The following is a 27,346-nucleotide window of genomic DNA, read 5'->3' on the forward strand; positions in this document are numbered from 1 at the left end:
ATCTCTATGCACCTAAAGAACCTGACTAATCTAACTATAAGTATGACAAACATGGATAACTCTTTGACCTGTAATTCTCAATAACTATATATAGCTTAAAAACTAAGGCTTCATATTAAAAAATTAAACAATCTTTAAACAAACGTGTAGCAAATGAGGACAATGACCTCAAATTGTAAACTATATATATTATATATATATATATATGTCTTTATCAGAGTTAGAAATTTATAGTGCAATGTGATAAATATATACTAAAATTGTATCAATATGCAAAATGTCTTAAGCAGAGGTAGAAATATACATGCATGCAATATGACAATATAACTTTGTATAGGTGCACAAATATTGTAAACAGAAATAGGAGAATATTCAATATAACACATATAATTTGAATTTGTATCAACATAAGAATCTATACTAATGTAAATTGTCTATAGATAATAGCTCACAACTAATACACTGATCTTCCTATTATCCCATCCCTTCCATTCTCCCTTTGTTCCAAAGAGACTCCTGAACCTGCTTCATTTCTACCCTGAACCCTGTACCACTTATAACCAATACCCTAATAGATGTCCCTAACCCTAAGTATAAACTCGATTGGGAGAGGGGACGTCATTTTCTAGAATTGCTTCCAGTTGTCATGGAGCGATATTAATTCTATGGGATCCTGTGAAAACTAAAGTGACAGTTAAGTTTAAAGATTACTGCCTGGTCTATTTGGAGATAATCTCTGAGTAGTCAGTAGGGTTATTCTGAAATTATTATCTGATTATATGTGATTCCCCTCTATATGCTGTGAATATGTTTTATTACTATTGGTTAATAAAAAAGCTATTTCAGCCTATGGCAGGGCAGAATGAAGTCAGGTGGGAAATCCAAACAGATATATATTGCTGCCAAAGAAGAATGGCACTAGAACCTTACTGGTAAGCCACAGCTTTGTGTCAATGCATAGATTAATAGAAATGGGTTAATTTTAGCTATAAGAGCTAGCTTGGAATATGCTTGAGTCATTGGTCAAGCAATGTTGTAGTTAATGTAGTGTCTGTGTTTTTATTCTGATCTGAGCAGCCAGGAAATGAAAGTGAAAGCTCTACTTACAAAATGGCACCCATATACATCTAAATAAAGCCCAAGAAAGCTTTTTTAAAAAAGCACTTCTAGACTGGGCAGTGAGAGGCAGAGGCAGGCAGATCTCTGTGGGTTTAAGGCCAGTCTGGTTTACCAGAGTTGTTACAGGACAGGCTCTAAAGCTACAGAGAATCCCTGTCTCAAAAAACAAAAACAACAACAACAAAAGGCTTCAAGACTCACAAAAAAAAACAGGATTCAATTGGAGCTTCTTGACAGCTTCATATTTTAAGACAGGCTGTTTTCTGGTGATAAGCAGAGGTGCAGCTCCTTTAAGAGAAGGCTTCCTGACTGGGCATTATCAGCAAAAAATGAGCTGCTCCTTTAAAAAAAATGTTTCCTGATTAGTGCTGGTGTTTGTGGGCAGCATGCTACAGGTTACTAGGAGCCTCAGAAGATCAGGGTACTTCAATGTTGAAATTTTTAACAGGTTTGGTGTTTACTCAAAAGTTTAAGATACTGGAGCTAGTGAAATGACTCAGCAGTTAAGAATAGTAACTGTCCCTTCAGAGGACCTGGGTTCAAATGCTAGTGGTGGCTAGCAACCATTTGGGGAATTTAATACCATCTTCCAGCTTCCACAGGCACTAGACATGAAGGAAAAACACCCATAACATAAATAAAATTCAAAAGGAAAAAAGTTTAAGATACTGAATTATTATTTTCTTTATGCTAAAATTATAAAGTAATCAGAATAATTTATTAGGTAATGATGACCGCTGAATTTTTCCAAGATAAAATCCACAATGAGTTTGAAAGAAATTTTTCTCTTGGAGCAGAATAATCAGTCAGCTTCATCTTATATTCTGTCTGTAAAATTTAGGACTCTGTAGTCTAGACATATGGCTTGTGTTCACATGGCCTATTGACACTGTAGTTCAGGCAGCAATTACTCTTCTTTTGCTAAATATCTTACAAGGCTGTTCAGAAGGTTGGAGAAGACTTTTACAGGATTGTAAAAGTACATGCCTCTTGCTTTCACATACCTCTTTGCTTTAGATGCAAGATGAGAATGACTCCTATAATTGCAACCATTGAAACCATGAATGCCACTGCACTCCTTATCCAAGAATAATTTCTCACAGAGAAGCTATCTAAAGAAAAAAAATAATGTTATAATCACTTGATATTTGTATAGAGATGCTTTACATTGGTTAAAATACATCAAGACAGAAAGAACTAGCATGGTGTGTGTGTGTGTGTGTGTGTGTGTGTGTGTGTGTTGTTAATTTGAAGTTGTATTTTAAAAATATTTCTTTAAAATTTTGAGATTATAATATAATTACATCATTTCTCCATTCCCTTTTTAAAGGGACTGTTTCTGGTGTAATTTGGAAATCAGCAGAGAGGGGAGTATCAGGGTATGAGTGAAAAGGTTGTTTTTAATGGTTTTTCCTTGTTTTCATAGAAGAGGGAAAGATTTAGGAATGTAATATAATAGGACAGGAATAAAATATATAGCTGTTTTTAAGGTAGGGCAAGTTTAGGATCGAGACCAAGCAGGTCCAGAAGGAAGTAGTTAACCTTTATTTTTACTCCATTTCATTTGTCATCAGTAGGCATTACTAAGAGTAAGAGACAGACGTTTGTGTTGTCATTTTCATTTTTATCTGAGTTTTAATTGGCTGAAACAGGATATTTCTGAAGATGACTAAACTGCCTAAGAGATCCTAGTTTCCATAATCTGAGAACTTACTATCGTAGGTAGTTTCCTTTCTTGTACTAGAGGGTTACAGTCACTGTGGGGGTGTATATTGAGAATGGCCACCATAGGATCATATGTATTGATCCTCAGTTGTTGGGATTTTTAGGAAGAATTAAGAGATTTGGTCTTCTAGAAGGAGGTACATCACTGGAAGAGGACTATGACATTCTCAAGAATTCTTCTTTCCTCCCAGTGTCTCTCTATCTCTTCCCCATATCTACTTATTTTCAAAAGATGATATTATCACTATGAAGAACATTCCTGTGAAAATTGACCTCTACAACATGTCATCTAGCATAGAGAGAGTAGAGATTTGTGGCTTTCAAATGTATGGGCCTATTCCCCACAAAAGAAAGGTGGGTAATCAAGTTCTAATACTTAGATAGCAATGTTCAGAAGGGCAGGAAGAAATATGAAAGAGGAAAGTCAGATTCTTCAGAGAAATACATAAACATTTATGTCCAAATCCTTAGGTAATGGGAATACTGTATGAATTGGAGGAAGTCTAGAGGGCTTGAGATACTCTTGAGAGATAGTACTATGGCAAAATATAGACACACATATGAGAATTTTAATTTTTATTGGCACATGTTTATCACATATAGAGATGAATTTCTTTAGGATAGTTTCATGGAGACATAACCATTGGCCATATTATCCCCACTGCATTTCTTTTGTCTCTCTCCCAATTTAGGATCACTTCCCCAAAACAATCTTGCTTTTATATTCACATCACAAATATTTAAAAAAGTTTCTTGTATTTTTGTAAACTCTATAGTCTACAAATGAAGAAAACCGTGGAATATATTTCTGAGCTATATCAGTTAAAAGATCAACTTCCCAGTAGCAATGACTTTATGCCCTACCAGTGACAATTATATTTTCCTAACTGACTAAAACTCTATCATGAACGCATACTACATTCTCATATATTTGTATCTACTCCTCTCTTCACACTCATCAAAACTGATCTCGTACTTTGTTATTCTGAGTAGTTCTACAATAAATTGAGTTGTGTATCTTAGATGTATGGTAACTTGGAGTCTTTGGGAGTGTATACCTAGTACTGGTAATACTGTGTATCAAATTTCTAAGTTTAGGTTTTTGAAGTACCTTGCTGTATGATTTTTTTGTGGGAGGAGTATTATGAGTTTTCTTTACACTATTTTAGGAAGAAATGCTTCTAGTTAAAGAAAGTGCTACACAACACTCCACCCCTTCACCCAGCCCTTATATTCTTTTGATTCATTCTTATGACATTTTTCTGAACTCTGGAGAGAGTTGTGTAAATATCTATTATTATTTCTTTGTGGTTGAGATTGGAGTCACTATGTTATACCAAAGGTCACTTATTTCCATTATTTTGGCCAGTTATGAGTCTCCACAGACTCCGCCAAAAGAAATTTTTCTCTACATTGTAGTAGCAGAAGTACTCAATGAGTAGAAACACTTATGTTTAGAATGCAATTTGAAGGGCACTTCATAGTTGCTTATGAAAAAAATAATAGTCTACATAGAATCGTCTGGCACTGTGAAAGACAGCATTCAAAGATGGAGTTTCCAGATTTTTCCTATCCTATTTTTATGCTATGTAGTATAAGGGTGTAGTGTCATTAACAATGGACGTTTAGTACCTAGTTTTACCACAATCAACAACTGAAGAAATACCCTTTGCAGTTTATGAGGACTTAGGTTTTCAGTGGTCTCAGAGGTCAACAGTCAGTTCTCATATGACAATGAAAATTCCATCTAACATTCTGTTTGCTCCTAGCAATGTCTTTTTGTTGGTTTTTACTTATACACATGGGCTTCCAAAAAACTCCTTAACTTTTGTTTTCACCAATGCTTTTCCAATTCTATAAGACACTTATGAGTTAGCTTCACACAATAAAATCTCTTTTTCAGAAGGTGGACAGGATCTTTGAAGGCTCAACAGTGTCCACTTCAAACAAGAGTCAATCGGTTCTAGATGGCTAAAAGAATATGAATAGACAAACATGAGCCATGATAAATACTGCATAAAAAGATCCTTTATTTTAACCAATTATTTCATTACAAAACCAATGTTTTTACAAGTGTGTGTACAGGAGAGACTCCCTATCGCCCTCTACAATTCTTTTATATTCTATCAGCCATCATTCCCCATATTCTGTTGCCCTGATCTTGCAGGAATCCTGTGGACTTTTCTGCTCTTGACAATCCCCTAGCTGTGCTATTTTATGCTGCTCATTCTGGCTTAGGCCTAAGAAGGAACAGGGTGATATGTAACCTGTTGTTCTTGCTGCTTTAACTGGCTACCTGGTTCTGACCAGTTTAGAGTCAGCACCAGGGCCCCTTTTCTTCATCAGTCATATATGGCTATGGACAGATGATAGAGGAAAATCTTCATGTGTGGCAAAGTTATTTGCATGGGAGAAACATACATTATATATTCTGGCAGAGGATAACTGCCAATATCTTTAACAAACTCAGTAATATTTCTATGCTATCTTAACATTTACCTTCATTGAACTCTTTTAGTATTTAAAACCTTCCAGCTGTTCACTGGTATATAGCATTTGATATTTTGATGATGATTCCCCCTACCATTCCAGTAGTAAAATTTGTTTTTTAGTGAAACTAGAAGACCCTTTAGTCTACCTTGCTCTCTCTTCATCTCATCTTGATTGCACCTGTCCTTTATAAACCTAATCTAAATACCAATGTAAGTCATCTAGATCTTTCAAATCCTCTACTACTTCACAAAGATCACATTCCACTATGTGAAGATGGATGCTAAAAAGAAATCCCACACTAGATCAGAATTGAGTATAATAAAGGTTTATTTAATTAGGGGTAGACTCACAGATCACAGTCCACTGCTCAAATGGGGAACAGCTACTGAATCCTGTAGCCAGAAGAGGAGGCAATGCTCCCTTTCCATTGGCATTTATAGTATAAGAGGCCATGCCCAATTGGGCAGGTAACATAAAGGTTACTGACTATAGAAATTTCTACAGCAACCACGGAGCTCAGAAAAGCTTCTAAAGTTCCATGCCAGGGGCATTAACTTTTTTCTTAAGTTTATAGTTATCAGATTCTAACCATCCTGGGGAACTGGGCACTGATGTCACCTTCTATATACCAAATTAACTTGTTGATGTCTATTCATCTGTCATTGTCTACTAATCCCTGCTACTTGTGAAAATCATGGCTGGAGATAATTAAGTGTTTCCGATGTCTCCTATGATGCAGTCCATCCAAACTGATGTCCTTGTATTGCCTCAGGTTATGCGGGATAGAATGTTACATTGCCATTTCTCCTATTTGGGACATCCACATTGGTCCCATTGGCTCGCATATCCCCAAGCCTCACAATCTAGGTACTGAGAAACACATTCTTTGTTTTAACTCACTTCAAATTTTAAGGATTTCAGATCTAGAGTATTTCATAAATACTGTAATTGCATTGCTTTTCTTTTCCTGATACTGAAAATAATACTTGGTGGGTATAGGCTATCACTGTTAACCTATGTTCTTTCTCCTTATCATTTGATTTTTATAGTGGGTTCTAAGTTTTTTATTCTAAAGTAGAGCATTTTAGCAAAGATCTAACTCATTCCCTCTGCTCAGCTGTGAGAAATTCCAGGTTGACATCTTCTTGTCTTTACTTCTTTTCTGTTTTCCTGACAAATCTGAGACTAGTGTGAAGGATAGCCATATCCTTATGTTTTTTTAATATAATCATCCCTTTCTCATGGAAGAAAATACTTCCTGGACAGACAGATGAGCCTTAGTATCATGTCTTATGAACCACAGCAAATGCATGTTGACAGAGTTTTCTTGTAATCTTCTGTGCTATAGATTACTATCAGAGATTGCAATGGATAGTTTACTAAGCATTTGGGGTGTATCTCCATATGCACATGAATTAAAACCCATTCATCAATGAAACATTCCACCTGATACCATGTAAGGGAAGGCATCCTCACTAAGAACATCCTTCCCAAAGATGGTCTGTTCGCAGACAGTTCAGCAATGGTTGCAAGCTTAATAAATCATTGCCATGAGCATGCAAATGTCACTACAGAAAAGAGACTAATATTCCCATAAAACATGGAAAAATGTATTGATATTGATACTGGCCTGCATAGAGGCCCTGCCCTTTGTCAACCTCAAATTTCTCATTGTACATGCTAAGCAACATATCCTTCCCAACTCTTTCTGGGTAGACAGAAAAAAAAAAAGTTTATTCAGTTCAACTAGGCACCCATGACAGACCAAAGATTCTATGTAAGTGATTAGTAAACCAATGAAATTATTTAGGATAGCTTATAAGGTCATGGGTAAGCCTTTTCTTACTTGAGCCTGAATGATTCAAAGATAGATATCTACATTACTGAGTGACTCACTACAGCACGGTTGATGACATACAGAAGCTACATGTTTACAGCTCCCTGGTCAACTTGGATGTCAACCACTATAGTAAAAGGGGTTTCAACTTGAGTAAAGTAAAGACAGCACTACCTTTGGAGACAGCAATATGGGAAACTTCACCAGCAAAATCAAAGAACGTTGTACCAAAAAGTGGGGATGGTCCTATGTTACATGTGACCAAGAGTTTAGGACATCCTAGGCGGACTGTCTTTGGAACCAAGGGCTGTATAGCTTTAGTTACTTCTCAAACTCCAAATTGTACTCTCCATCACTCAATACTACTTACCTTGTATGAAATATTGATGAACACAGGAAGTTATGAGGAAAGGTATCGGCATAAATGCTATCATACTCAGAATCCATATCCAAACACCTTTCCATGCAAATAGTTCACCTGAAACAGTGAGTCACAAATTTTAAGATTGACAAACAGACTTAGATACACCTAGTTATGAATGGTGATTCCTCTGAAGCTTGTTGTAATTTAAGAGTCTAGCCCCACCTTCACCAGAAGGAAGATGTGAGAGTCTGATTTCCTAAATGGACAGCCCTGCTCTCTAGGCCCTAACCCCAGGGGCACATCCCATGCCCTACCCCCACTCAATGAAGTCCAAGACACCTGGAAACAGCATCCAACCTGCACCTATTGGAGGAAGATATGGATAGATGGCAGTGTAAGTACACATTCAATATCACAAAGAACAATGGGGCACCACCAGAAACTAGTGGTTCTCCAACAGTAAGACCTGAACATCCCAATGCAGACAAAACAGAAGAAACCTACCTTAAAATAACTTTATAAAGATAATAAAGACCCTTAAAAAGAAAATGAAATTTTTTAAAGAAAATGAAGAAAAGACAAACAAAAAATTAGAAAAAATCAATAAATCCCTCCAAGAAAGTCTATAAAAATCAACTAAAAAGGTAAAACAAACAGTACAAGACTTGAAAATTGAAATAGAAGTTATAAAGAAAACATAAACAGTGGGAATAGTGGAAACTGAAAATTTTGGTAAATGAACAGGAAGTACAGATGCAAGCACAAGCAACAGAATAGAAGAGATGGAAGAGAGAATCTCTGGCATTAAAATGTGATAGAAGAAAGAGATTCATTTGGCAAAAAAGTGTTATAGCTAACAAACTCTTAATGTAAAACATCCAGGAAATCTGGGGCATCATAAACACCAAGCCCAAGAATAATAGGGATAGATAAAGGTGAAGAACTCCATCTGAAAGGCACCAAAAATATATTCAATGAAATCATAGAACAAAACTTTCCCAACCTAAACAAAGATATGACCATGAAAGTATAAGACTGTAGCTAGAAGATTTTCTATAGTCCACCTAGTCCCACAACCACCTATAAAATAATCATTCTGAGTTGTAACAGTAATTACAATCTCTTTGGTCTATTCGCTCAGTGATACTACTAACTGTTTCTCACATTTTAATTAGCCCATTTCTATTAATCTATGTATTGCCCCATGGTCATGACTTAGGGGCAATGTTCTGACATCTTACTCCTCTGGCAACTGACTCCACCTTCTTTCTCTCTGTATCTCTGTTTGGATTTCCTGACTAGCTATATTCTCCCTGGCTATTGGCTAAATCAGCTTCTTTATTAACCAGTAGTAAGAAAACATATTCACAGCATACAGAGGGGTATTTCACATTAAGAAGCTTACAGAACACTAAATAGTCTAGCCCAAAAAGTTCATTCACCATAAAATAATTAAAACACTAAACATACAAAATAAATAAATAATATTTAGAGCTGCAAAGAAAAAGGTCCAAGTAACATACAAAGGCAGAATTATCAGATTTACAACCAAATTCTAAATGGAAATACTGAAATACAAAAGGTCCTGAATAGATGTTCTGCAGGCACTAAGAGATACAGATGCCAGCCTACATCACTATAATCAGCAAAACTTTCAATCACCATATGAAGAGAAATGAAGATATTGTACAGCAGAACCAGATTTAAACAATATTTATCCAAAAATCCAGTTCTATAGAGAGTACTAGAAAGAAAACTCTAATTCAAGGAAGTTAGCTGCACCCTCGAAAAAAACACAAGCAACAGATAACCTTACACCAACAAACTTCAATAAATGGAAACACAAAACACTACTAAACCTACCAACAAAAACAAAAACAACAGGAATTAACAATCAGTGATCACTAGTATCTCTTAATATCGACGCACTCAGTACACTTATTAAAAAACACAGGTTAAAAGAATGGGTAGGAAAACAGAACCCATCTTTCTGCTGCATGCAATAAACACACCTTAACTACAAGGCACACATTACCTCAGAGTAAAAGGTTGAGAAAAGATTTTTTTTAAACAAATGGACCATAGAAACAAGCTGGTGTAACTATCCTAATATCTAACAAAATACACTTCAAACTAAAATTAGTCAAAAGAAATGAAGAAGGATATTTCCCAAAACAAAATTAAATCAAGAACATATAAACAGTTGAAATAGACTATAACCACTAGGAAAATAGAAGTAGTCATCAAAAAACTCCCAAGAAAACAAACAAATAAAAAAAAAGCCCAGAGTCATATGGTTTTGGTGCAGAATTTTACCAGAATTTGAAAGAAGAGGTAATACAAATACTCCTCAAATTGTTCATACAATAGAAACAAAAGGAACATTGCCAAACTCTTTTTTAAGTGCTACCTAATACCCAGAGCACACAAAGACTCAACAAAGAAAGAGCATTTCAGACAAATCTCCCCCATGAGCATACATGCAAAAAGACTCAGTAAAATACTGAAAAAAACAAATTTAAGAACACATAAAAAATCCTCCACCTTTATCAGGTAGGCTTCATCCCAGAGATGCAGGGATAGATCAAAAATGAAAATCTGCCAACATAATGCACCATATAAACAAAATGAAAGAAAAAACCCAGGATAAACTCAGTAGATGCTGAAAAGGCCTTTGACAATATTCAACACCCCTTCAAGATAAAGGTCTTAGAAATATCAGGTTACAAGAAACATACCTAAAAATAATAAAGGCAATATACAGCAAGTTGATAGCCAACATCAAACTAAATTAAGAGAAACTCAATGTTATTCCACTAAAAGCAGGCACAAGACAAGGCTGTGTGCTCTCTCCATATCAATTCAATATATTACTGGAAGTTCTAGTTAGAGTAATAGCTAGAGCAATATGAAAACAAGAAGAAATCCAGAGGATACAAATTGTAAAGGAAGAAGTTAAAGTTTCCCGATTTGCAAATGAGAGTATATGTAAGTGACCATAAAATTTCTCCCAGGGAATACCAGCAGATAAACACCTTCAGTAATGGGGCAGGATACAAAATCTCCTCAAAAAAATCAGTAGTCCTCCTATATACAAATGATAAAAAGATTGAGAAAGAAATCGGGGAAACAGCACCCTTTACAATAGCTGCAAATAGCATAAGATATCGTTGGGTGACTCTATGCAAACAATTGAAAGAACTTTATGATGAGACTTTACGTCTTTGAAGAAAGAAATTGAAGAAGATATCAGAAAATGGAAGGATCGCTCATGCTTTTGGGTAGATAGCACCAACGAAGTAAAAATTTTAATCTTACCAAAAGCAATCTACAGATTCAATGCATTCCCCATCAAAATCCCAATAAAATTCTTCACAGACCTCGAAAAAATAATACTCACCTTCAAGTGGAAAAATAAAAATCTCAGGATAGCCAAAACAATCCTGTATAATAAAGGAACTTCTAGAGGCATCAACATGCCTGACTTCAAGCTCTACTACAGAGATATAGCAATAAAAACAGTTTAGTATTGTCATAAAAGCAGACACATAGATCAGTGGAATTGAATTGAAGGCATTGATATTAATCTACACCCCTATGAACAGCCTTTTTGACAAAGGAGCCAAAATTGAACAATGGAAAGAAGAAGGCATATTCAACAAATGGTGCTGCCACAACTGGATGGTTGCATGAAGAAGAATGCAAATGGATCCATATCTATCAGCATGCACAAAACTCAAGTCCAAATGTATTAAAGATCTTAAATCCAACTAAACTGAGCCTCATAGAAGAGAAAGTGGAAAGTAGCCTTAAATGTACTGTACAGGAAACCACTTCTAAACATAACATCAGTAGCAAAGATACTGATAACAACAATTAATAAATGGGACCTCCTGAAATTTATAAGCTTCTGTAAGACTCAGTCAATAAGACAAAAACAGCAGCCTACAGAATGGAAAAAGATTGTCACTAATCCCACATCTGACAGAGGGCTGATCTTGAAAATATATAAAGAATACAAGAAAGTGAACATCAAACTACCAAATAATCCAATTTAAACATGGGGTACAGATCTAAACAGAAAATTCTCAATGGAAGAATCTCAAATGACCAAAAGACATTTAAGGAATTCTCCATCATCCTTAATCATCAGGGAAATGCAAATCAAAATGACACTGATATATCATCTTACACTTGTCAAAATGGCTAAGATTAAAAACACTAATTTTGACATAATAATGGCTTATGTTGGAGAAGATGTGGAGGAAGGGGACACTCCTCCACTGCTGGTGTGAGTGCAAACTTATATATCTACTCTAGAAATCAGTATGACAGTTTATTATAAAATTCAGAATAAACATACCTCAAGACCCAGCAATACCACTATTGGGGATATATCCAAAAGATATTCAATCATACCATAAGGTCACTTTCTCAGTTATATTTAGAGTAGCATTATTCACAAGAGCCAGAAACTGGAAACAACCTAGATTCCCCTCAAGTGAAGAATAGATAAAGAAAATGTGATGAAGTAAAAAACAATGACATCATGAAATTTTTTTGGTAAGTTGTTGGGAGCCACCTGGAGGCACAGGTGATCCTGCAGTTTGGAGGTATACCTGGCTTAGCCATGTGGGGCTGAGCACCCTTGCCTGCACCCTTGCTTGCACATGCTCAGACCAGCAGAATGGCATTAACCAATCAGGACAGTGTTCAAGCCTCTCCACCGTTTAAAAGCAGCTGCCTCAGGGCCCAACTTCCTCTCTCTAAGCTTTCTCTCGTCCCTGCTCTATCTTCCCTTCCCCCAATTTTCCTCAATCAAAGGGCTCCGAATAAAGATGTGACCAGGGAAGGAATTCTCGTTTTGGTGGCGTTCATTCCTGCTGGTCAGGATGCGCGCCTCAACTGGTGCTCGAAACTCCGGGACGCCAAGGGACTCTGACAACTACGCCGGGGGACCCTGAGAAGGAAGCGCCCAGCAACGTGCTGAAAACCTGGGAGAAAAAGCCGAAATCAGACACCAGGACACAGAGAGCCGTGAATTTCAGAACTCTGCCACGTGGAGCGGTGAGTGACGTCAGTTAAATCCTCCAGAAAGGGGAGGAAAAAGAATGGAAAAAGTATAGGCCTAAAAAGAAAAGAAAAAAAATCAAAGTTAAGGTATCTGAAAGAAGGTACAGAAAGCAATGGGGAAGAAAAATTCCTTAAGTTCAGTGCAGGAGGAGTGTGAATAAAAACAACAGCAAAAAAGGCGAGGTAACTAAGGCGGGACTATGAGGACGATGGGGTACGGGAGACCGCGGCTTCCGCTCCCTCTCCGTCCACCTGCATACTCACTGATAAGAGACTCGGAGGCAACAGTCTCGTAGGGAGGCCCGTTTGATCATGTTCGAAGACTGCCTTCCCTGTTCTTAAAGAGCCACAGAGTTTTTGAGGTGATTCTCGCCTAATTTTGATGGGAGAGCTCTATGCCTGGCTCTCATATGCATGTTTGAAATACTGGGCAACCGTTGCAGTGGCTAACTGACACAGAAGTAGCCGGTAGTGGTGGCGCACGCCGGTAGGATTTGCTGAAGTCCGCAGAGGCGTGCGAAAAGCCAGGTCGCTGTGGCGACATGGGCGGGCTAAAGTCCTTATGACATCAGAGGCTATGTGTCCCGGCCTTCTGGCGAGGCTATGGTTTTTGGAGGACTTTTTCAGCACCTGAGCGGACTCGCCTGACTGAGGCGGAAGCTGCGTGGTGAGGAGTGGCACCGTAGAAGGCAGAGAGGAGCTTAATCGGCTCTGCGGAAAAACCGCGTTTCCATAGCAACATGGGTGGGCGGAGGAAGCTCATCGGCGGGGCCACGTGCTGAGTGCTCGTCACTCCCCGGCCCCTGGGAAGGTCTGAGACTGGGGCCCCCCACGGCCCTAACCGAGCCCTCCACGCGCGCACAGGCAGACCGGGCAGGAGAGCCCCCCCCCCTCGCTGGAGCTTGAAAAAGACTCACAGCCGGCGGTGCGAATTCATTGCCTGAGGTGAAACGGCGAGCCCGCGCACGGCCCGGGGCGGGGCCATGCTTTTGTATGGGCCACGCCTCAGCCGCGGCAGCCAAGAATTCAGTCAGATAAAAACATTTATCCCCCAAACATCATCCTGTCGTCAGCAGGAAGCAGCCAGAGAGATTAACGACGTCCGTTTTCCCTCATAAACTTCAGGCAGGACTGGTCGCAATTATCATAATAAAGGCGCGTCAACCTGGTTACCATTACCTATTGCCTCTGGCAACAGGTGGAATAAAACAATGCTACCTAGAGGTTTTTTCATCTGAATAGGGGGCTGGAGAGATGGCTCAGAGGTTAAGAGCATTGACTGATCTTCCAAAGGCCCTGAGTTCAATTCCCAGTGACAACTGTTTTGGTTTTAGACAATAGAGGGGGACTACCAGTGACAGCTTCCCCCAGAGAAAGGATTTCTCTTGCATTCTTTACACTTAATTTTTAATTCAAAATATTGCTGGAAAAACTGCAACAGACAGACATGCTCTGTTTGAAAGCAATTCCGTTTAATTCTAAGGCCTGCTTTGATGGCACAGACAAACAAGATTTGCTCTTTGAAACGGAGACATGCAAATCTCTAAGTTCAAAACCAGCCTACTTCCAGTACTGATTGTGCTGAATTTTTACACTGAGAGTTTTTAGTACTCTTAAATGTTAATTTGGGAGGAGAGTTTTGTTTATGTTTTTCTAGGAATGCTGACATACATCTGGGTGCCAGCAAGACCGACCAGAGAAATGAAGGATACTGCTGTGGAAGATTCGTGCAGAGGCAGCAGAGATGACCTTCTGGGCAGTGTCAAGAGCAGCTGTTTCACACCATCGACTTGAGCAGCACCCTGTTCAACCTCTTATCTCTTACTCTATTTTGCCTTTTCCTTCCTTAGGAATGGGTGGGAACAGAGATATTCTTGGCATGCTGTGTATAGGTGGAAGTGCTATATGTCTTTGATTGGTGTGCTACCTGCTAGCCCAAGTGAAGAGGGACAAGGTCTTTGTGGCACAGACTTTGGCAGCCTTGGTATGTGTATCCTCACCCCAAGTTTGACTCTCAGCTTCTAAAGAGCTCATAGGCAATTAGCCATGCATAGCCTTAGTACCCTCTAGGGACCAGATAATCCCACGGTATAGAGGAAGGTATGCATAGGCGGAGGGTGTGCAGACACAGCCCTAGCACTCCCAGGGTAGTGTCCCATTGCACGGGAAGGGTGTGTCTTGTTTTTCTTTTCTTTAATCGGTCCACACATCATGAAGTGGGGACCAGATTGGAAAATAGTTTTGCCTTATTGCTCTTAAAGACATTAATAGGGGGAGCTGTTGGGAGCCACCTGGAGGCACAGGTGGTCCTGCAGTTTGGAGGTATACCTGGCTTAGCCATGTGGGGCTGAGCACCCTTGCCTGCACCCTTGCTTGCACATGCTCAGACCAGCAGAATGGCATTAACCAATCAGGACAGTGTTCAAGCCTCTCCACCGTTTAAAAGCAGCTGCCTCGGGGCCCAACTTCCTCTCTCTAAGCTTTCTCTCGTCCCTGCTCTATCTTCCCTTCCCCCAATTTTCCTCAATCAAAGGGCTCCGAATAAAGATGTGACCAGGGAAGGAATTCTCGTTTTGGTGGCGTTCATTCCTGCTGGTCAGGATGCGCGCCTCAGTAAGTGGATGGAACAAGAAAAAACAATCATCCTGAATGAAGTCATCGAGACCCAGAGAGACAGAGTATGTATTCACTTATAAATGGATACTGGACACAAAGCAAAGAATAACCAGGCTACAATCCACAACTGTAGTGAAAATATGTAAAATGGGGGACTCTAAAAGGGACACAAATGAAGGGCCCCAGGTAGCAGAAATAGTCAAGATCTCCTTGTAAACTGGGAGTAAAGGTAGAGGGAATGGGATGGGGGATGGGAACATAAGGGATTGAGATGGCTGAGTGGGGGAGGGATGGAGAGGAAGAGCAATGAAAGAGATGTCTTGATAAAGGGAGCCACTATATATTATGGAAAAACCTAGTGCTAGTGAAATTCAATATACAGGAATTCTCCCAGCTCAGACTCCTAGCAATAGTGCCTGAATTGGCCTTTCCCTATAATCAGATTAGTGACTGGCTTAATTGTCATCATAGAACCTATACCCAGTAACTGACAAAAGTAATTGCGGTGATCCATAGCCAAGCACTGAGCTGAGCTCCTGGACTTCAGTTGAGGAGAGGTAAGAATAGTCACATGAACAAGGTGGATCAAGATCATGATGGGGAAAAAGATAGCTGGCATGAGCTAGTGGGAGCTCATGCAATCTGGACTGTCAGCTAGGGCACCTGGAAGGAACCAAACTAGGCCCTCTGAATGTGGGTAACAGTCATGTGGCTTGTTCTGTTTGGGGGTTCTCTGGCAGTTGATGCAGGACTTATCCTGGTTGCATGAACTCACTTTTTGGATCCCATTCTATAAGGTGGAATACCTTGCTCTGTCTTGGCGCAGAAGAGAGGAGCTTGGTCCTTTCATTTCTGTTTTGTGAGTTTGCCCCTTATAATAAAGGAAATATACTTGGTTTATCTTGGAGTTAGCCTGGGATTCTTTGACTGCCATCTAACAACATTATGTCTTTTTAAAAGTCTCTTCTAGAAAGTAAGTCTACTTTTATGGATAGATACCAATACTGTTTCATGCTTACAATCTTTTCTTTTGATTTTATTTAATTCTTTTAAAATATCATGTTTTGTTTGTTTAACTACAATGTGGAATACAAAATTTGAAACAGTTTGATGATTAGTATATACAATCACAAAGTATTTATTTATTTATTTATTTGTTTATTTATTTTAGAAAAATGTGCAGAAGTAAAGGAATACCATAATAATGCAATTGCATAATAGACACGTGGAGCCAATAAGAATGGAAACAAAGTAAAAAGGTAAGGAAACAGATACTTCCTAGTACATAGATGTAGGCAAGTTGCATGTTTTAGGTTGGCTGTCAAGGTAATATTCATTAGGAAGTGATATTTGAACATGGAATTGAATGAGATAAGGAAAGTTAGATGAATTTACACTATGCCGGAATAGAAAACACTAGAGGAAAAATCTGCAGGCAGAGCTCATCTACCTGTACGTATTAGTAAATGAGGTGGAGAACAACAACGCTAGGAGGTGTGACCATGGAGGTAACGGGGGCACAAATAACTGAAAAAACTGGGAGATTTTTAACTATAAGCAATTTTAACAGAAGCAATTTTAGGGTAATTAACACAAACAGTATTTTAAATAAGTCACCTATCTCTGTGTTTCATCATGTGTACCATCATAAACTAGATAAGACACAGGAAAGTTTTAAGGCGTTATATCCAAATAATAATTCATAATTTAGACTTAGATGACAGTTAAAAAATAATGAGATTTAATGAGAATTATATCCAATTGTTTACCTATTTTGTCTCTGTGGTTCATTCTTTTCAGGCTTGCTGGATTCCTAATTTCACCTTAAATCCCATGATTGCAGATCTACATCAAATGGAGAATGACATCCCAACACCTTCTAGACGGGAACCCTGTTGTGAAGAATATTCAGAGGGCTGTGCGAATCATCTCAATTTTGCTTTTGTTCATTCACGTCTGTAATCTCAAGGCCTATATTGTCACTGTGAGGACATCCTGAGACTTGTTCTATCAGTATGACCAGAGTGAATTAAATTGTATTTTCTTTATTTATCATCAGGTTTCATACCTAATATCCTTTTTAGGAAATGTACTAAATCTGGATTATTGGAACCACCAGAGTCAGATTTGGTTGTCTGTTTCAGAACTCCAGGAACAATAAGATTCTGAATATATTTTAAAGGTAGACCCAGCATTATTTCTCTGTATATATGCTTGGGATAGAAAATGGAAGTCTATAGTAATTTTAATAATATTGTTCTGAAAATTTGAAAATATGATACTGCATCAATAAATTAAGCAAGTTTGGTAGTAACCATGAGTTTAATTCTTTAGTACTAATTTTATGATGTTTATTAAAATTTTGAATTGCCTATGAGTTTTTAGATGAGAGCAGAAGGAGAGAAGACATAACTTGAAGAACTATCAGAGTTTTGGTGGTATGTAAAGCAAAAATAAATAAATAAATAAATGGAAGTCATAAGAGAGTAAGGACTCAAAAGCTATGCCCTGGGAATGTCAGTGTTAATATATCAGTTTTGTTGACTTGACACAAGCTAGAGTCATCTCTGAAAATTAACCCCCAACTGAGTAATCGCCTTCATCAGTTTGGCCTGTAGCTCTCTGAGGGGAACTTTTTCTTGAATGATTGATGTGGTAGAGCCCAGGACCCTGGGGGTGGGTGGTGCCCTCCTTGGTCACCTGTACCTGGGTTGTAGAAGAAAGAAAACCAGCGAAGCTATAAAGAACAAGCCAGTGAACAGTGTTCCTCTGTGGTCTCTACTTCAGCTGCCTTCAAGTTCTTACTTTCAGCTATTGCTCTTTCTTCCCTTGAAGAAGCACTAAGATGTAGAAATACAAGCCAAACAGACTCTTCCCCCACCCCATCTTGTTTTTGATCACCATGTTTTATCACAGTGACAGAAACGCAATCTGCAATAGTCAAGACTATAGAGCAAGAAAATAGAAAAAACATTCAAGAGAGTAAGTGTCAGCAAAGCGATGAGTAATGACAAGAAGAAGTAAGTCCTTGAGAACAAAGTCAGGGAAAAAAACCAAATACCAAAGGAGTGATGTTGGACAATTGCTGTTCCTGAAACACAGAAACATAGTTTACCTGATAGGATGATACTTGTGCTTTCTTCTTGGCGACTTTGATGGCTTTGAAGATAGCAAGTGACATTCTGGTAGGAGCTGGTGTTAATAAAAAGGGCCATTGTCATGTTGAACAATTTGTTTCCATCCTGTGAATGGGATTTTGATGTTGCTGGAATGACCTCTCCTTTGCTGTCTCTCCATTCCATATGAGGCAGTGGGAACCAACCTCCTGAATGACACTCCAACATCACTCCTTTGGTATTCGGGGGATGCATAAAAATCTGTATGTCTGAGCTTGTGGCTGGTTGAAAGCAACAGAGGAAGACAAAGGTATAAATGCGAGAGGAAACAATAAAAAATAAAGACTCATTCAGTTTTAATCTCAGTTTCAAAAGATACATTAATAAGCAAAATTCTACTTGACTCTGGTTACAATAAGAATCTCATGAAAATATCAAGAAATAGATGGAAATGCTATAATACACAGTCAGTAACCTGAGAAATTCCTGTTTCATTTATTTATTCATTTATTTAAAATATTTTGGTTAATTACCAAGTCTAATTAAGCTAGATCTCCGGGTTATGAAGAGCAGAAATCAAAATTCAGACACTCAAAAATTTATAATTTATGTTTTCTTTTAACATAATCACTAGTTACTTTAGAGCCACTGTAAATAGATTATAAAAATGAATTTCACAACAAACACAATTGTAGATCTTTAGTTGAAACTTTGTGTAATCCATAGTAGATAATTTCTATAAAATATGTTTCTTATAAAACAAGCAATACATTGAAGTATGAAAAGTACATTATAATTTAGAGGAAATAAGTTATTTTCAGACATATGTTCTGAGTTATAAAACTTGCCAAATGTATTGACAAAAAGAGAATGAGTGGAGGTTTAAAGCACTGTACCAAAGCTGCTCTGTCTAGTAAAATGTCCCTGGGATAACAAAATATGTATGTGTGCTAACACACTTGCTGTTTGACCCACAAGATTATTAAAAATGGCAATTATTAGACTTTTATCACATAGACTACTAAAAATGGTTATTACCTACATTGTGTAGCTTTGCTGTAGACTACAACATTGAATGATGCTTGACATAAAATAAAGACTAGTTGGCTGGGTCTTGAGTTCTGCATGTAAGAGCACACATTTATATGTTTGTTCAGTTTAATTTAAACCCTTTGTCTCCCTTTCTTTTATTTTTAATCCAGAATAATTCAGAGTAAGAAAAGGAGCATAAATGTCACATAGTTTCCATATTTCATGTATAGTATATCTGAGGATAGTGATAAATGTGATTAAAATCTTTTGGGAAAGATTTAGGAAAATTAAGTGGGTAATAAGTAGTCAGTAGATAGATTCAGAGAAAATATAAGTATTATCAGAAAAAATAATATTTTCTTTCTTTAATTAAAAATTTCATATAATATTTTTATTATATTATCCTCTCCTGCAATCCTCCCCACATACTCTCTACTCCACACTCACCCAACTTTATAGTAGGAAGTATATTTTAAAAATTCAGTTCATTTGGAAAATTACTAAAGTAATGCTAATAATATCTGAAGGAATAATACAACAACCCAAAAGGAATGTGATGATGTTTTAGAAATAAAACAATTTGTATAGGCATAACAAAATTTATTTATTACCAATTTTTGCACTGTAACAATTTTCATTTCTCATCTTCCTTGGCATTTAATTAAAAAACCAAATGTTTAGTTTCAGCTTACTAATAAAACCATGCAATAAGAGTCAAACACTGATAATTTTTCTACCACTCAATCCAAGATAGGCTTTGAATCATGGGTACCTAGCAGTCTCAGAGAAGTTCATGCCTACCTGTGACCTTGACCTCTGTGATGTGCTCTTCATAGAATTCTCCATCTTTGAAGACACAGTGGTATGGTCCACCATCATCAACAGTCACGCTGAAGATTTTGAGGGTCACTTTTCCTTCTCCAATGTCATCTTTCAGAAGTTCAGTCCGCTCCACATAATTGGGGATGATTTCTCCATGCAGGTCTTTACCATTCCTGTACAGGTGCACAGGCTGTGTATAGCGGTTCCTGAACCAGCGAATCTCCATGTGCTGTGCATCTTGTGGTGGGGACAACTGACAACTGAGTTCAAGATTTCCACCCACTGGAGCCAAGACTGGCCTAGTCAAGCCAGTCACTGTGAATGCTTCTGTGAAGGAGAATAGTTAAAAGTTAAGAGTATGAATTAGTAAACATGCTCACACCTTTTCTTGAAATCATTGTCTTTGTTTATTTCTCTTCTGTCCTCTCCTCCTCTCTCTCAAACATCCATACTACTTCACAGAAGGTCACTTTGTTTATCTTGAAGACACTGTAATTACTAATTACTTAATTGATACTAATACACAAAGTGTTATTACAAATGGTTAGAAGAGATTTTAAGGAACTATTAGAGATTCCGAGTCAATTCAAGACAGGCTGGGCTCAAGATAAATGAAGGCAATGCCCAAGAACAAGTCAGAAGAAATTGCAATAGGAATAGGCCACGTCATGTAGTGGGAATTTTGCTGAACTGAGGCTCTACGGCCAGTAGGGAATCCACAGCCCGTGTGGATTCTTGTGATACTTGCATAAAGTTTGTAGATCAGAATGAGGCAGGCACTGCTGCCACTTTGTGTTAAATCCCCCACCTTCTGTGTGATTCAGATGAGGGGGCTGGCACCTCCCTTGGTCCGGCATATTCAATAACAGGCCAGGGTTTTATGATATAATCTTGATAGGCCCATGTGCCCAGGTGTTCCTCATCTACCCTGATAACTTTTAATAGGTGTTATTTTCTTAACTTGTATGATTAAGTTATTTGTAATTCTGCTCCTTATGAATTATACTGGGTTGGTAATGTTGGCTTGCACAAATGTATACAGTTATTCTGCCTCATCATGTGAACTTAAAATGTAACACACTTCTGCACTGTAGAATGGAGTCACTCAGGGTAATACTCAGCTTGAAATCTACTGTTCCACATGATATAGAGCAAAATAGAGCAAACATAGCCTTTACAGCAAATAAAAATGAAAATTAGCTCAATCTTGTGACATTAGAATATTGTGAATCAAACAACAATAAGCCATCAACCAGTTATTACAATAGTTGAAATCTAAAACATTGACAACACAAAATGATGGCAAAAGATGAAGACAATATGACTGTCATTTCTTGTTGGCAGCAACACAAAATGATTCAGACACTATGGAGGAGAGTTTGGCACTCTCTGACAGTGTTAGATGTACCTTTACTATACTTTCTTTCCATTAGTCATGATTCTACATGTAGTCCAAATGAGCTGTAAAGTACATAAATATTGAAAGTTTACACAAATGTTAGTAACAACTTTATTTCCAATTGCTAAAAATTGGAAAAACATAAAAATGTCTTTCAATAGGTCAGTGAAGAAACCAACTCTGCTGTTTTAACAATATTATGAATTAATAAAATAATCTGGTGCAATAGTCACACAAATGTTAGTACATAAACCAAATCAATTTTGTTTGGATTTAAGACCTACTCCATGAGATAGAAACCTTATCTGACACTTGTAAAGAGATCAACAACCTGAGATCAGATAAGTTATGGCCCTAGATAAAAACATAATATCATTCTGCCATAACACATAATAAAATGACTCTAGTAACATACTGCTAAACACATAGATCAGTGACTTGACCAAAGTTTCTTATCAGACGTGGGAATTGAAACAGAAGCTCACAGCTGGAAAATATTCAGAGAGTGAGAGACTTTGGAACTCTCGATGCTAAATGAGTTGTCTTCATCAAACCCATAACCCTTAATCTTCACAAAATTATGTAGATGAGGAGTCAGAAAGATTGCAAGAGCAAGAAGTGATGGATGACTGCAAGGAAACAATGTCTTTCAGACACAACAGGACTGGTTCCTATATCGACTCACAGAGATGTGGCATCACACAAAACCTGCACAGGTTTAAGTCAGACAGGGTTCCAGCACTGAGAGTAGGGAGAGGAAATAGGTTCTGACCCCTAACAAGAGCTGTCTGAAATAGATACCCACTGTCAAAAGGAACCTCTGTTTTTCTATTGGAATCTCACTGGGTATATTAACCACACTCCTATCCCTGTTACCAGTAAACCATGCAGATTTTCTCCTCCAACCTACCTCTACCACACCATCCTTTTGTCTCAACTGCCAGTTCCCAAGGGCACTCCCTGGAAACATACTGGGGATAACAAGGAAAGCATGTAGGCAATATTCATTCTCCATCTTGTCTTCCAGTTCCAATCTCCAGTTTTATCCTCATCTCTGCAGCAGACTGCCTGTTACAGAAGGAGGGTCTATGCAGATCCTGGTAACACATCCAACTTTCCCCTTTCATTGGACCCTTTCAACTTCCCCTTCCAGTTAGTTTCCATTCCCAAACGTCATCTCCCAATATCTAAAATTACTTTCCACCCATTACCCCTAATTACTGCACCTGGAAAGATTTCAGAAGCATACCAAACACCAAACTCATAGCCACCCACATTCTCTTAAGAACCAGAGAGGGCAACAGAAACCAAGGAATGGAACACCCACTGAACAAAGACAAAATCAGATATCAGCATCTAGAATTACAATCATTCCAAACCCACATGCCTAGATAATGACATAAAGAAAATTAAATAACAGCAAGGACAGTATGTCTCAAGTAGACCATACTACCTACATAGGCCCCAAGGAATGAAATAGCTGAAACACAAAACAAGGACTTCAAAATCACAATTATGAATATGTTCAATATCTTTAAAGAGGAAATGAGAAAATCTATTAAAGAAATCTATGAAAACACAAACAGTGGAATAAAGTGAAGAAACATTTCAAGACATGAAAGTGAAAATAGAATAAATAAACACCTAAAGTGAGAAAAACTTAGAAGTGAAAAATTTAGGAACTTGAACAAAAGTCTCAGAGGCAAAACTCATCAATAGAACACAAGAGACAAAAGAGAGAATCTCAGGCATTAATGACCAGTTAGAAGAAATAGGTTCCTATGTCAAACAAAATGTTGAATCTAATAAAACTTAGGCACAAAATACTCAAGAACTTTGAGACATTATGAAAAACAAATTTACAAATAATACCAAAAGAAAAAGAGAATAAACACAGGTCAAAGACACATAAATATTTTCAATAAAATAATAGAACAAAATTTCCTTTAATTTTAAAAAAAAGTGATGTCTATCAAAGAAAAAGGAGCATACAGAACACCAAATATACAAGACCAGAAAAGAAATTCCCCATAGCACATTATACTCAAAGTTCATATATAGCAAAGATTCAAATAAGAAGAAAATAAATTAAAGCACTTTTGCAGATATTATTATAATGGTATATATAAGTGATCCTAAGAATATAGTCAGGAAATCCCTAAAGCTGATAAACGCTGAATAAAGTAGCCAGATTTAAAATAAACTCATAAAATTATCAGCTTTTCTATATCAAAATAACAAATGAACTGAAAAAGAAATCAGAAAAACAACACATTTCATGGTAGCCTCAAATAATATGAAATATATCTTGATAATTCTAACCAAGCAAATGAAAGTATGATAAAACCTTAAGACACTGAATAAGATATCAGTTCCCTAGGTCCAAATGAGGAGCAGAGGGAGGGAGAACATGAGCAAGGAAGTCAGGATCACAAGGGGTGCATCCACCCACTGAGAAGGTGGGGCTGATCTAATGGGAGCTCACCAAGGCCAGCTGGACTGGGAGACATGGAGCATGTGATCAAAATGGACACTTTGAACATGGCTGGCAATGAAGGTTGACTGAGAAACCAAGGACAATGGCATTGGGATTTAATTCTACTGCATGGACTAACTTTGTGGGAGACTGGTTTGTTTGGATGCTCACCTATAAAAGACCTGTATGGATGGGGGAGGACCTTGGACTTCCCACTGGGCAAGGAACCCTGACTGCTCTTAAGACTAGAGAGGGAGGGGTAGGTGAGGAGGGGGAGGTGGGAAGGGGGAAGTGGGGAGTGGGAGGGAAAAGGAAGGCGGGGAAGAGGTGGAAATTTTTAATAAATAAATAAATAAATATAAAATAAAATATCTCTTGAGACATGGCATTTAAAAAAAAGATATCAGAAGAAAAGATCTCCCATTCTCATGCATCAATAAGATCAATATAGCAAAAATTATCATCCTAAGAAAAGCAACCTATTCGATGAAACACCTAACAAAATTCCAAAATACTTCTTCAGGGATCTTGAAAGGACAATTTTCACATATATATAGTAATGAAAACTGCATATATCTGAGCAAAACCTGATATATTTATCACTGAAATCAAATTGAAGTCCCAAACATAAGTAGTCCATACACCTATGGTCACTTACTTTCTGATAATGGAGCCATATATATACACTGTAAATAGACAGCGTCTTTAACAAATGGTACTGGTCAAACTGGATGAAGAAGAATGTAAAAACATACTTATTAGTCTGCACAAAACTTAACTACAAATGGATCAAGGAATTCAACGTAAGTCCAGATATACTGAATCTAATAGAAAAAAAATTGAGGAATAGTCTTAAACTCATTAGCACAGGAGAAAGCTTTCAGAACTGAATGCCTTTAGCATAGGGACTAAGAACAGAGTTTAATAAATGGGACCTCATGAAACTGATAAACTTTTACATAGCAAAGAACACTATCATTTGAACAAAGATTTTTACTAACTACACATTTGATAGAGGACTAATATCTAAAGTATATATATAAATTTAAAATCTAGATATCATGAAAACAAATAACACAATTGAAAATGTGGTACAGATCCAAACAAAGAATTCTCAAAGAGGAAACACGAAGGACTGTGAAACACTTAAAGAAAAAATGATTTCATATATTTTTTTGTCTTAAAATTCTATAGTGACAGAGAACTGTAATGTCACTCTCTGTCCCCCATGTATTTTCAGTCCACATCCATCAACTTCTATTGTCATCTGTAACTCATCACTGTCTAAATAGTTGTGTTGATTCAGATCTCAGAACCATTACAGGTGAGTGTTCACTCCTGGGTTTTCTCCCCTTCCCATTGTCTTCAGAAACTTGGTTCCATCAAGCACTCATGCTCCCCTGCTGTGTATGTTTATTCTGGTACTGGGAATAGAACTCAGGTTCTATTGCATGGGCTAGGGAACCCTTTAGCTCAGACTTGTGTTTTTCACACTTTACTCTCCGTTGATTTTTGTTCCTTCAATATAGAAGCCTCCTGAAGTTTTCTATAGTTTTAAAATAAAACAAAATATTTATGCTTAAAAAAAGAAAGAAGAGAAATGTTCAACAACCTTTGCCACCAGGGAAATGCAAATCAAAAATACTTTCAGATTTCATCTTTTATCCTTCAATTGCCTTTGACAATAAAACATGACAGCACATGTTGGCAAGAATGTGAAGCATGAGTGTACATCCATTGTTAGTGGGATTTCAAAACTGTACAGTCACAAAAAAATCAGTATGGGGGTTTCTCTGGAAGCTGAGAACAGGTCTAACTGAAGAGGTACTCTTCAATAAGAAAGCTACCACCCATATAACCAGAGGGTAGGTATAGAGTAAGTGATTAGTGGGGAGGGAAAACAAAATATGTTGGTATGGATGGACAGGGAAAGTAATGGGAGGATCAAATGGAGGTGGGGAATGAAGAAGAGACCAGGGGACAGCTAAAACTAAGGCTGATATGACAGGCTATATGGAAATCAAATACAATAGTAGGTTACTAAAATTGCTTCATACATATATAAAGATAATCCACATAAAATCACCAAGTAATGGAAGAAGATAAAACCACAACTCAATATCTTTCATTACCAAATGAAACTTATAGCATCAGGAATGAGTCTAATCAGTATGGAAGCAAAGCAAATGTGCATCAGTGAGATTTTCGTCATTGGACAGTGAGTTTTTGTTGCGATATTCTACACCTTAAATATCATTTTCATCCAAGTCTTCTCATTTAGATAACTTTGAGTGATCTATATTTATTTGTGCTTTGCAAAGATGTTCCTACAAAGTTAAAATCTCATTCTTCTATTCCATTTCTCTCCTCTTTTCCTCCTACTATATTCTTGACTCAGATGAATTTTAATATGCATCTGCAGCCTATACCAATCCCTCAGCATAGAAGTGATATGTAAGTTCTACGAATATTGAGTCCTCAAGGCAAGCATTTGATCTCTTTCATGGTACTGTCTTCCTGGAAGCTGAAACAAACACAAGGAAAGACTATGTGCTGATTAGACATAATTACTTGCTTCTCTCAGCTGGATAATCTCTTAACTGTCTTCCCTTCATTGCTACACTCAAACGTTAGGGACTATGGTTTAAATATCCTCTCTTGTACCATACCTTGATTTTCCTGGCACACTTGACATTGCTAAGGCTCATAAATGTAAGTGAGAGATTCATACCTGAACACCGTGCTACCATCTGAAGGAGGAACAAGGCAACATAGTGTGTGCCAAGAAGTACTCCTGTAGCTCCCATTATACCCTTCAGGAGACAAAAAATAATGACCAATGAAAACACAAGCAACAAGCTGCAAAAATCAAGTTCCTCTGGGATTAAAGGAATGCACTACCTAGTTTCTAAGGCAAACTAGTGGGCTACTGGGATTACAGTTGTGTATCACAACTACCTGGTCTGTAAGGCTGACAAGGGAGGCTGTTTTAGACTCTGATCTTCAGGCAAGCTTTATTTATTAAAATATAAATGAAATATCACTATACTATACCTTCATCTGATATGCTATTTATTGTAGTAATATAAAAATGTTTATGATATATCCTTCTTCAATTTTGAATGAACAAAATAAAATGTTTCCATGTATGTTTGTGTGTATAATCAAATAAATTTTGCAATTTTTTTATAAAATTATTTTGTGTGTGTTATTTGCATATATTTATGAATTATTTACTTTCCTGGTTTCAATAGAGGTCAGAAGAGGTTATTGG

The 27,346-nt window shown here is 37.4% G+C and overlaps 1 protein-coding gene and 1 pseudogene across 1 annotated transcript in view; one reads left to right on the forward strand and one right to left on the reverse strand.

Annotated features, from left to right (window-relative positions):
• The window catches only part of LOC148122726 (selection and upkeep of intraepithelial T-cells protein 2-like), a 28,192-nt gene extending 1,311 nt beyond the window's left edge, over nucleotides 1-26,881 (reverse strand). The window contains exons 1-5 of the mRNA XM_087905009.1: nucleotides 26,804-26,881; nucleotides 20,177-20,524; nucleotides 18,343-18,624; nucleotides 7,545-7,652; nucleotides 2,124-2,231 (exon numbers count right to left, since the gene is read on the reverse strand). Of these exons, the coding sequence (XP_087761135.1) occupies nucleotides 2,124-2,231; nucleotides 7,545-7,652; nucleotides 18,343-18,624; nucleotides 20,177-20,524; nucleotides 26,804-26,879 (922 nt within the window). The 5' untranslated portion in view covers nucleotides 26,880-26,881. The remainder of the gene's footprint in view (nucleotides 1-2,123; nucleotides 2,232-7,544; nucleotides 7,653-18,342; nucleotides 18,625-20,176; nucleotides 20,525-26,803) is intronic.
• Nucleotides 13,359-13,552, forward strand: LOC148122727 (Nuclear RNase P; annotated as a pseudogene).
• Nucleotides 26,882-27,346: the final 465 nt, after the last annotated feature.

This window comes from Myodes glareolus, chromosome 3, assembly GCF_982192425.1.
Source record: "Myodes glareolus chromosome 3, mMyoGla1.1, whole genome shotgun sequence".
NCBI lineage: Eukaryota > Metazoa > Chordata > Mammalia > Rodentia > Cricetidae > Myodes > Myodes glareolus.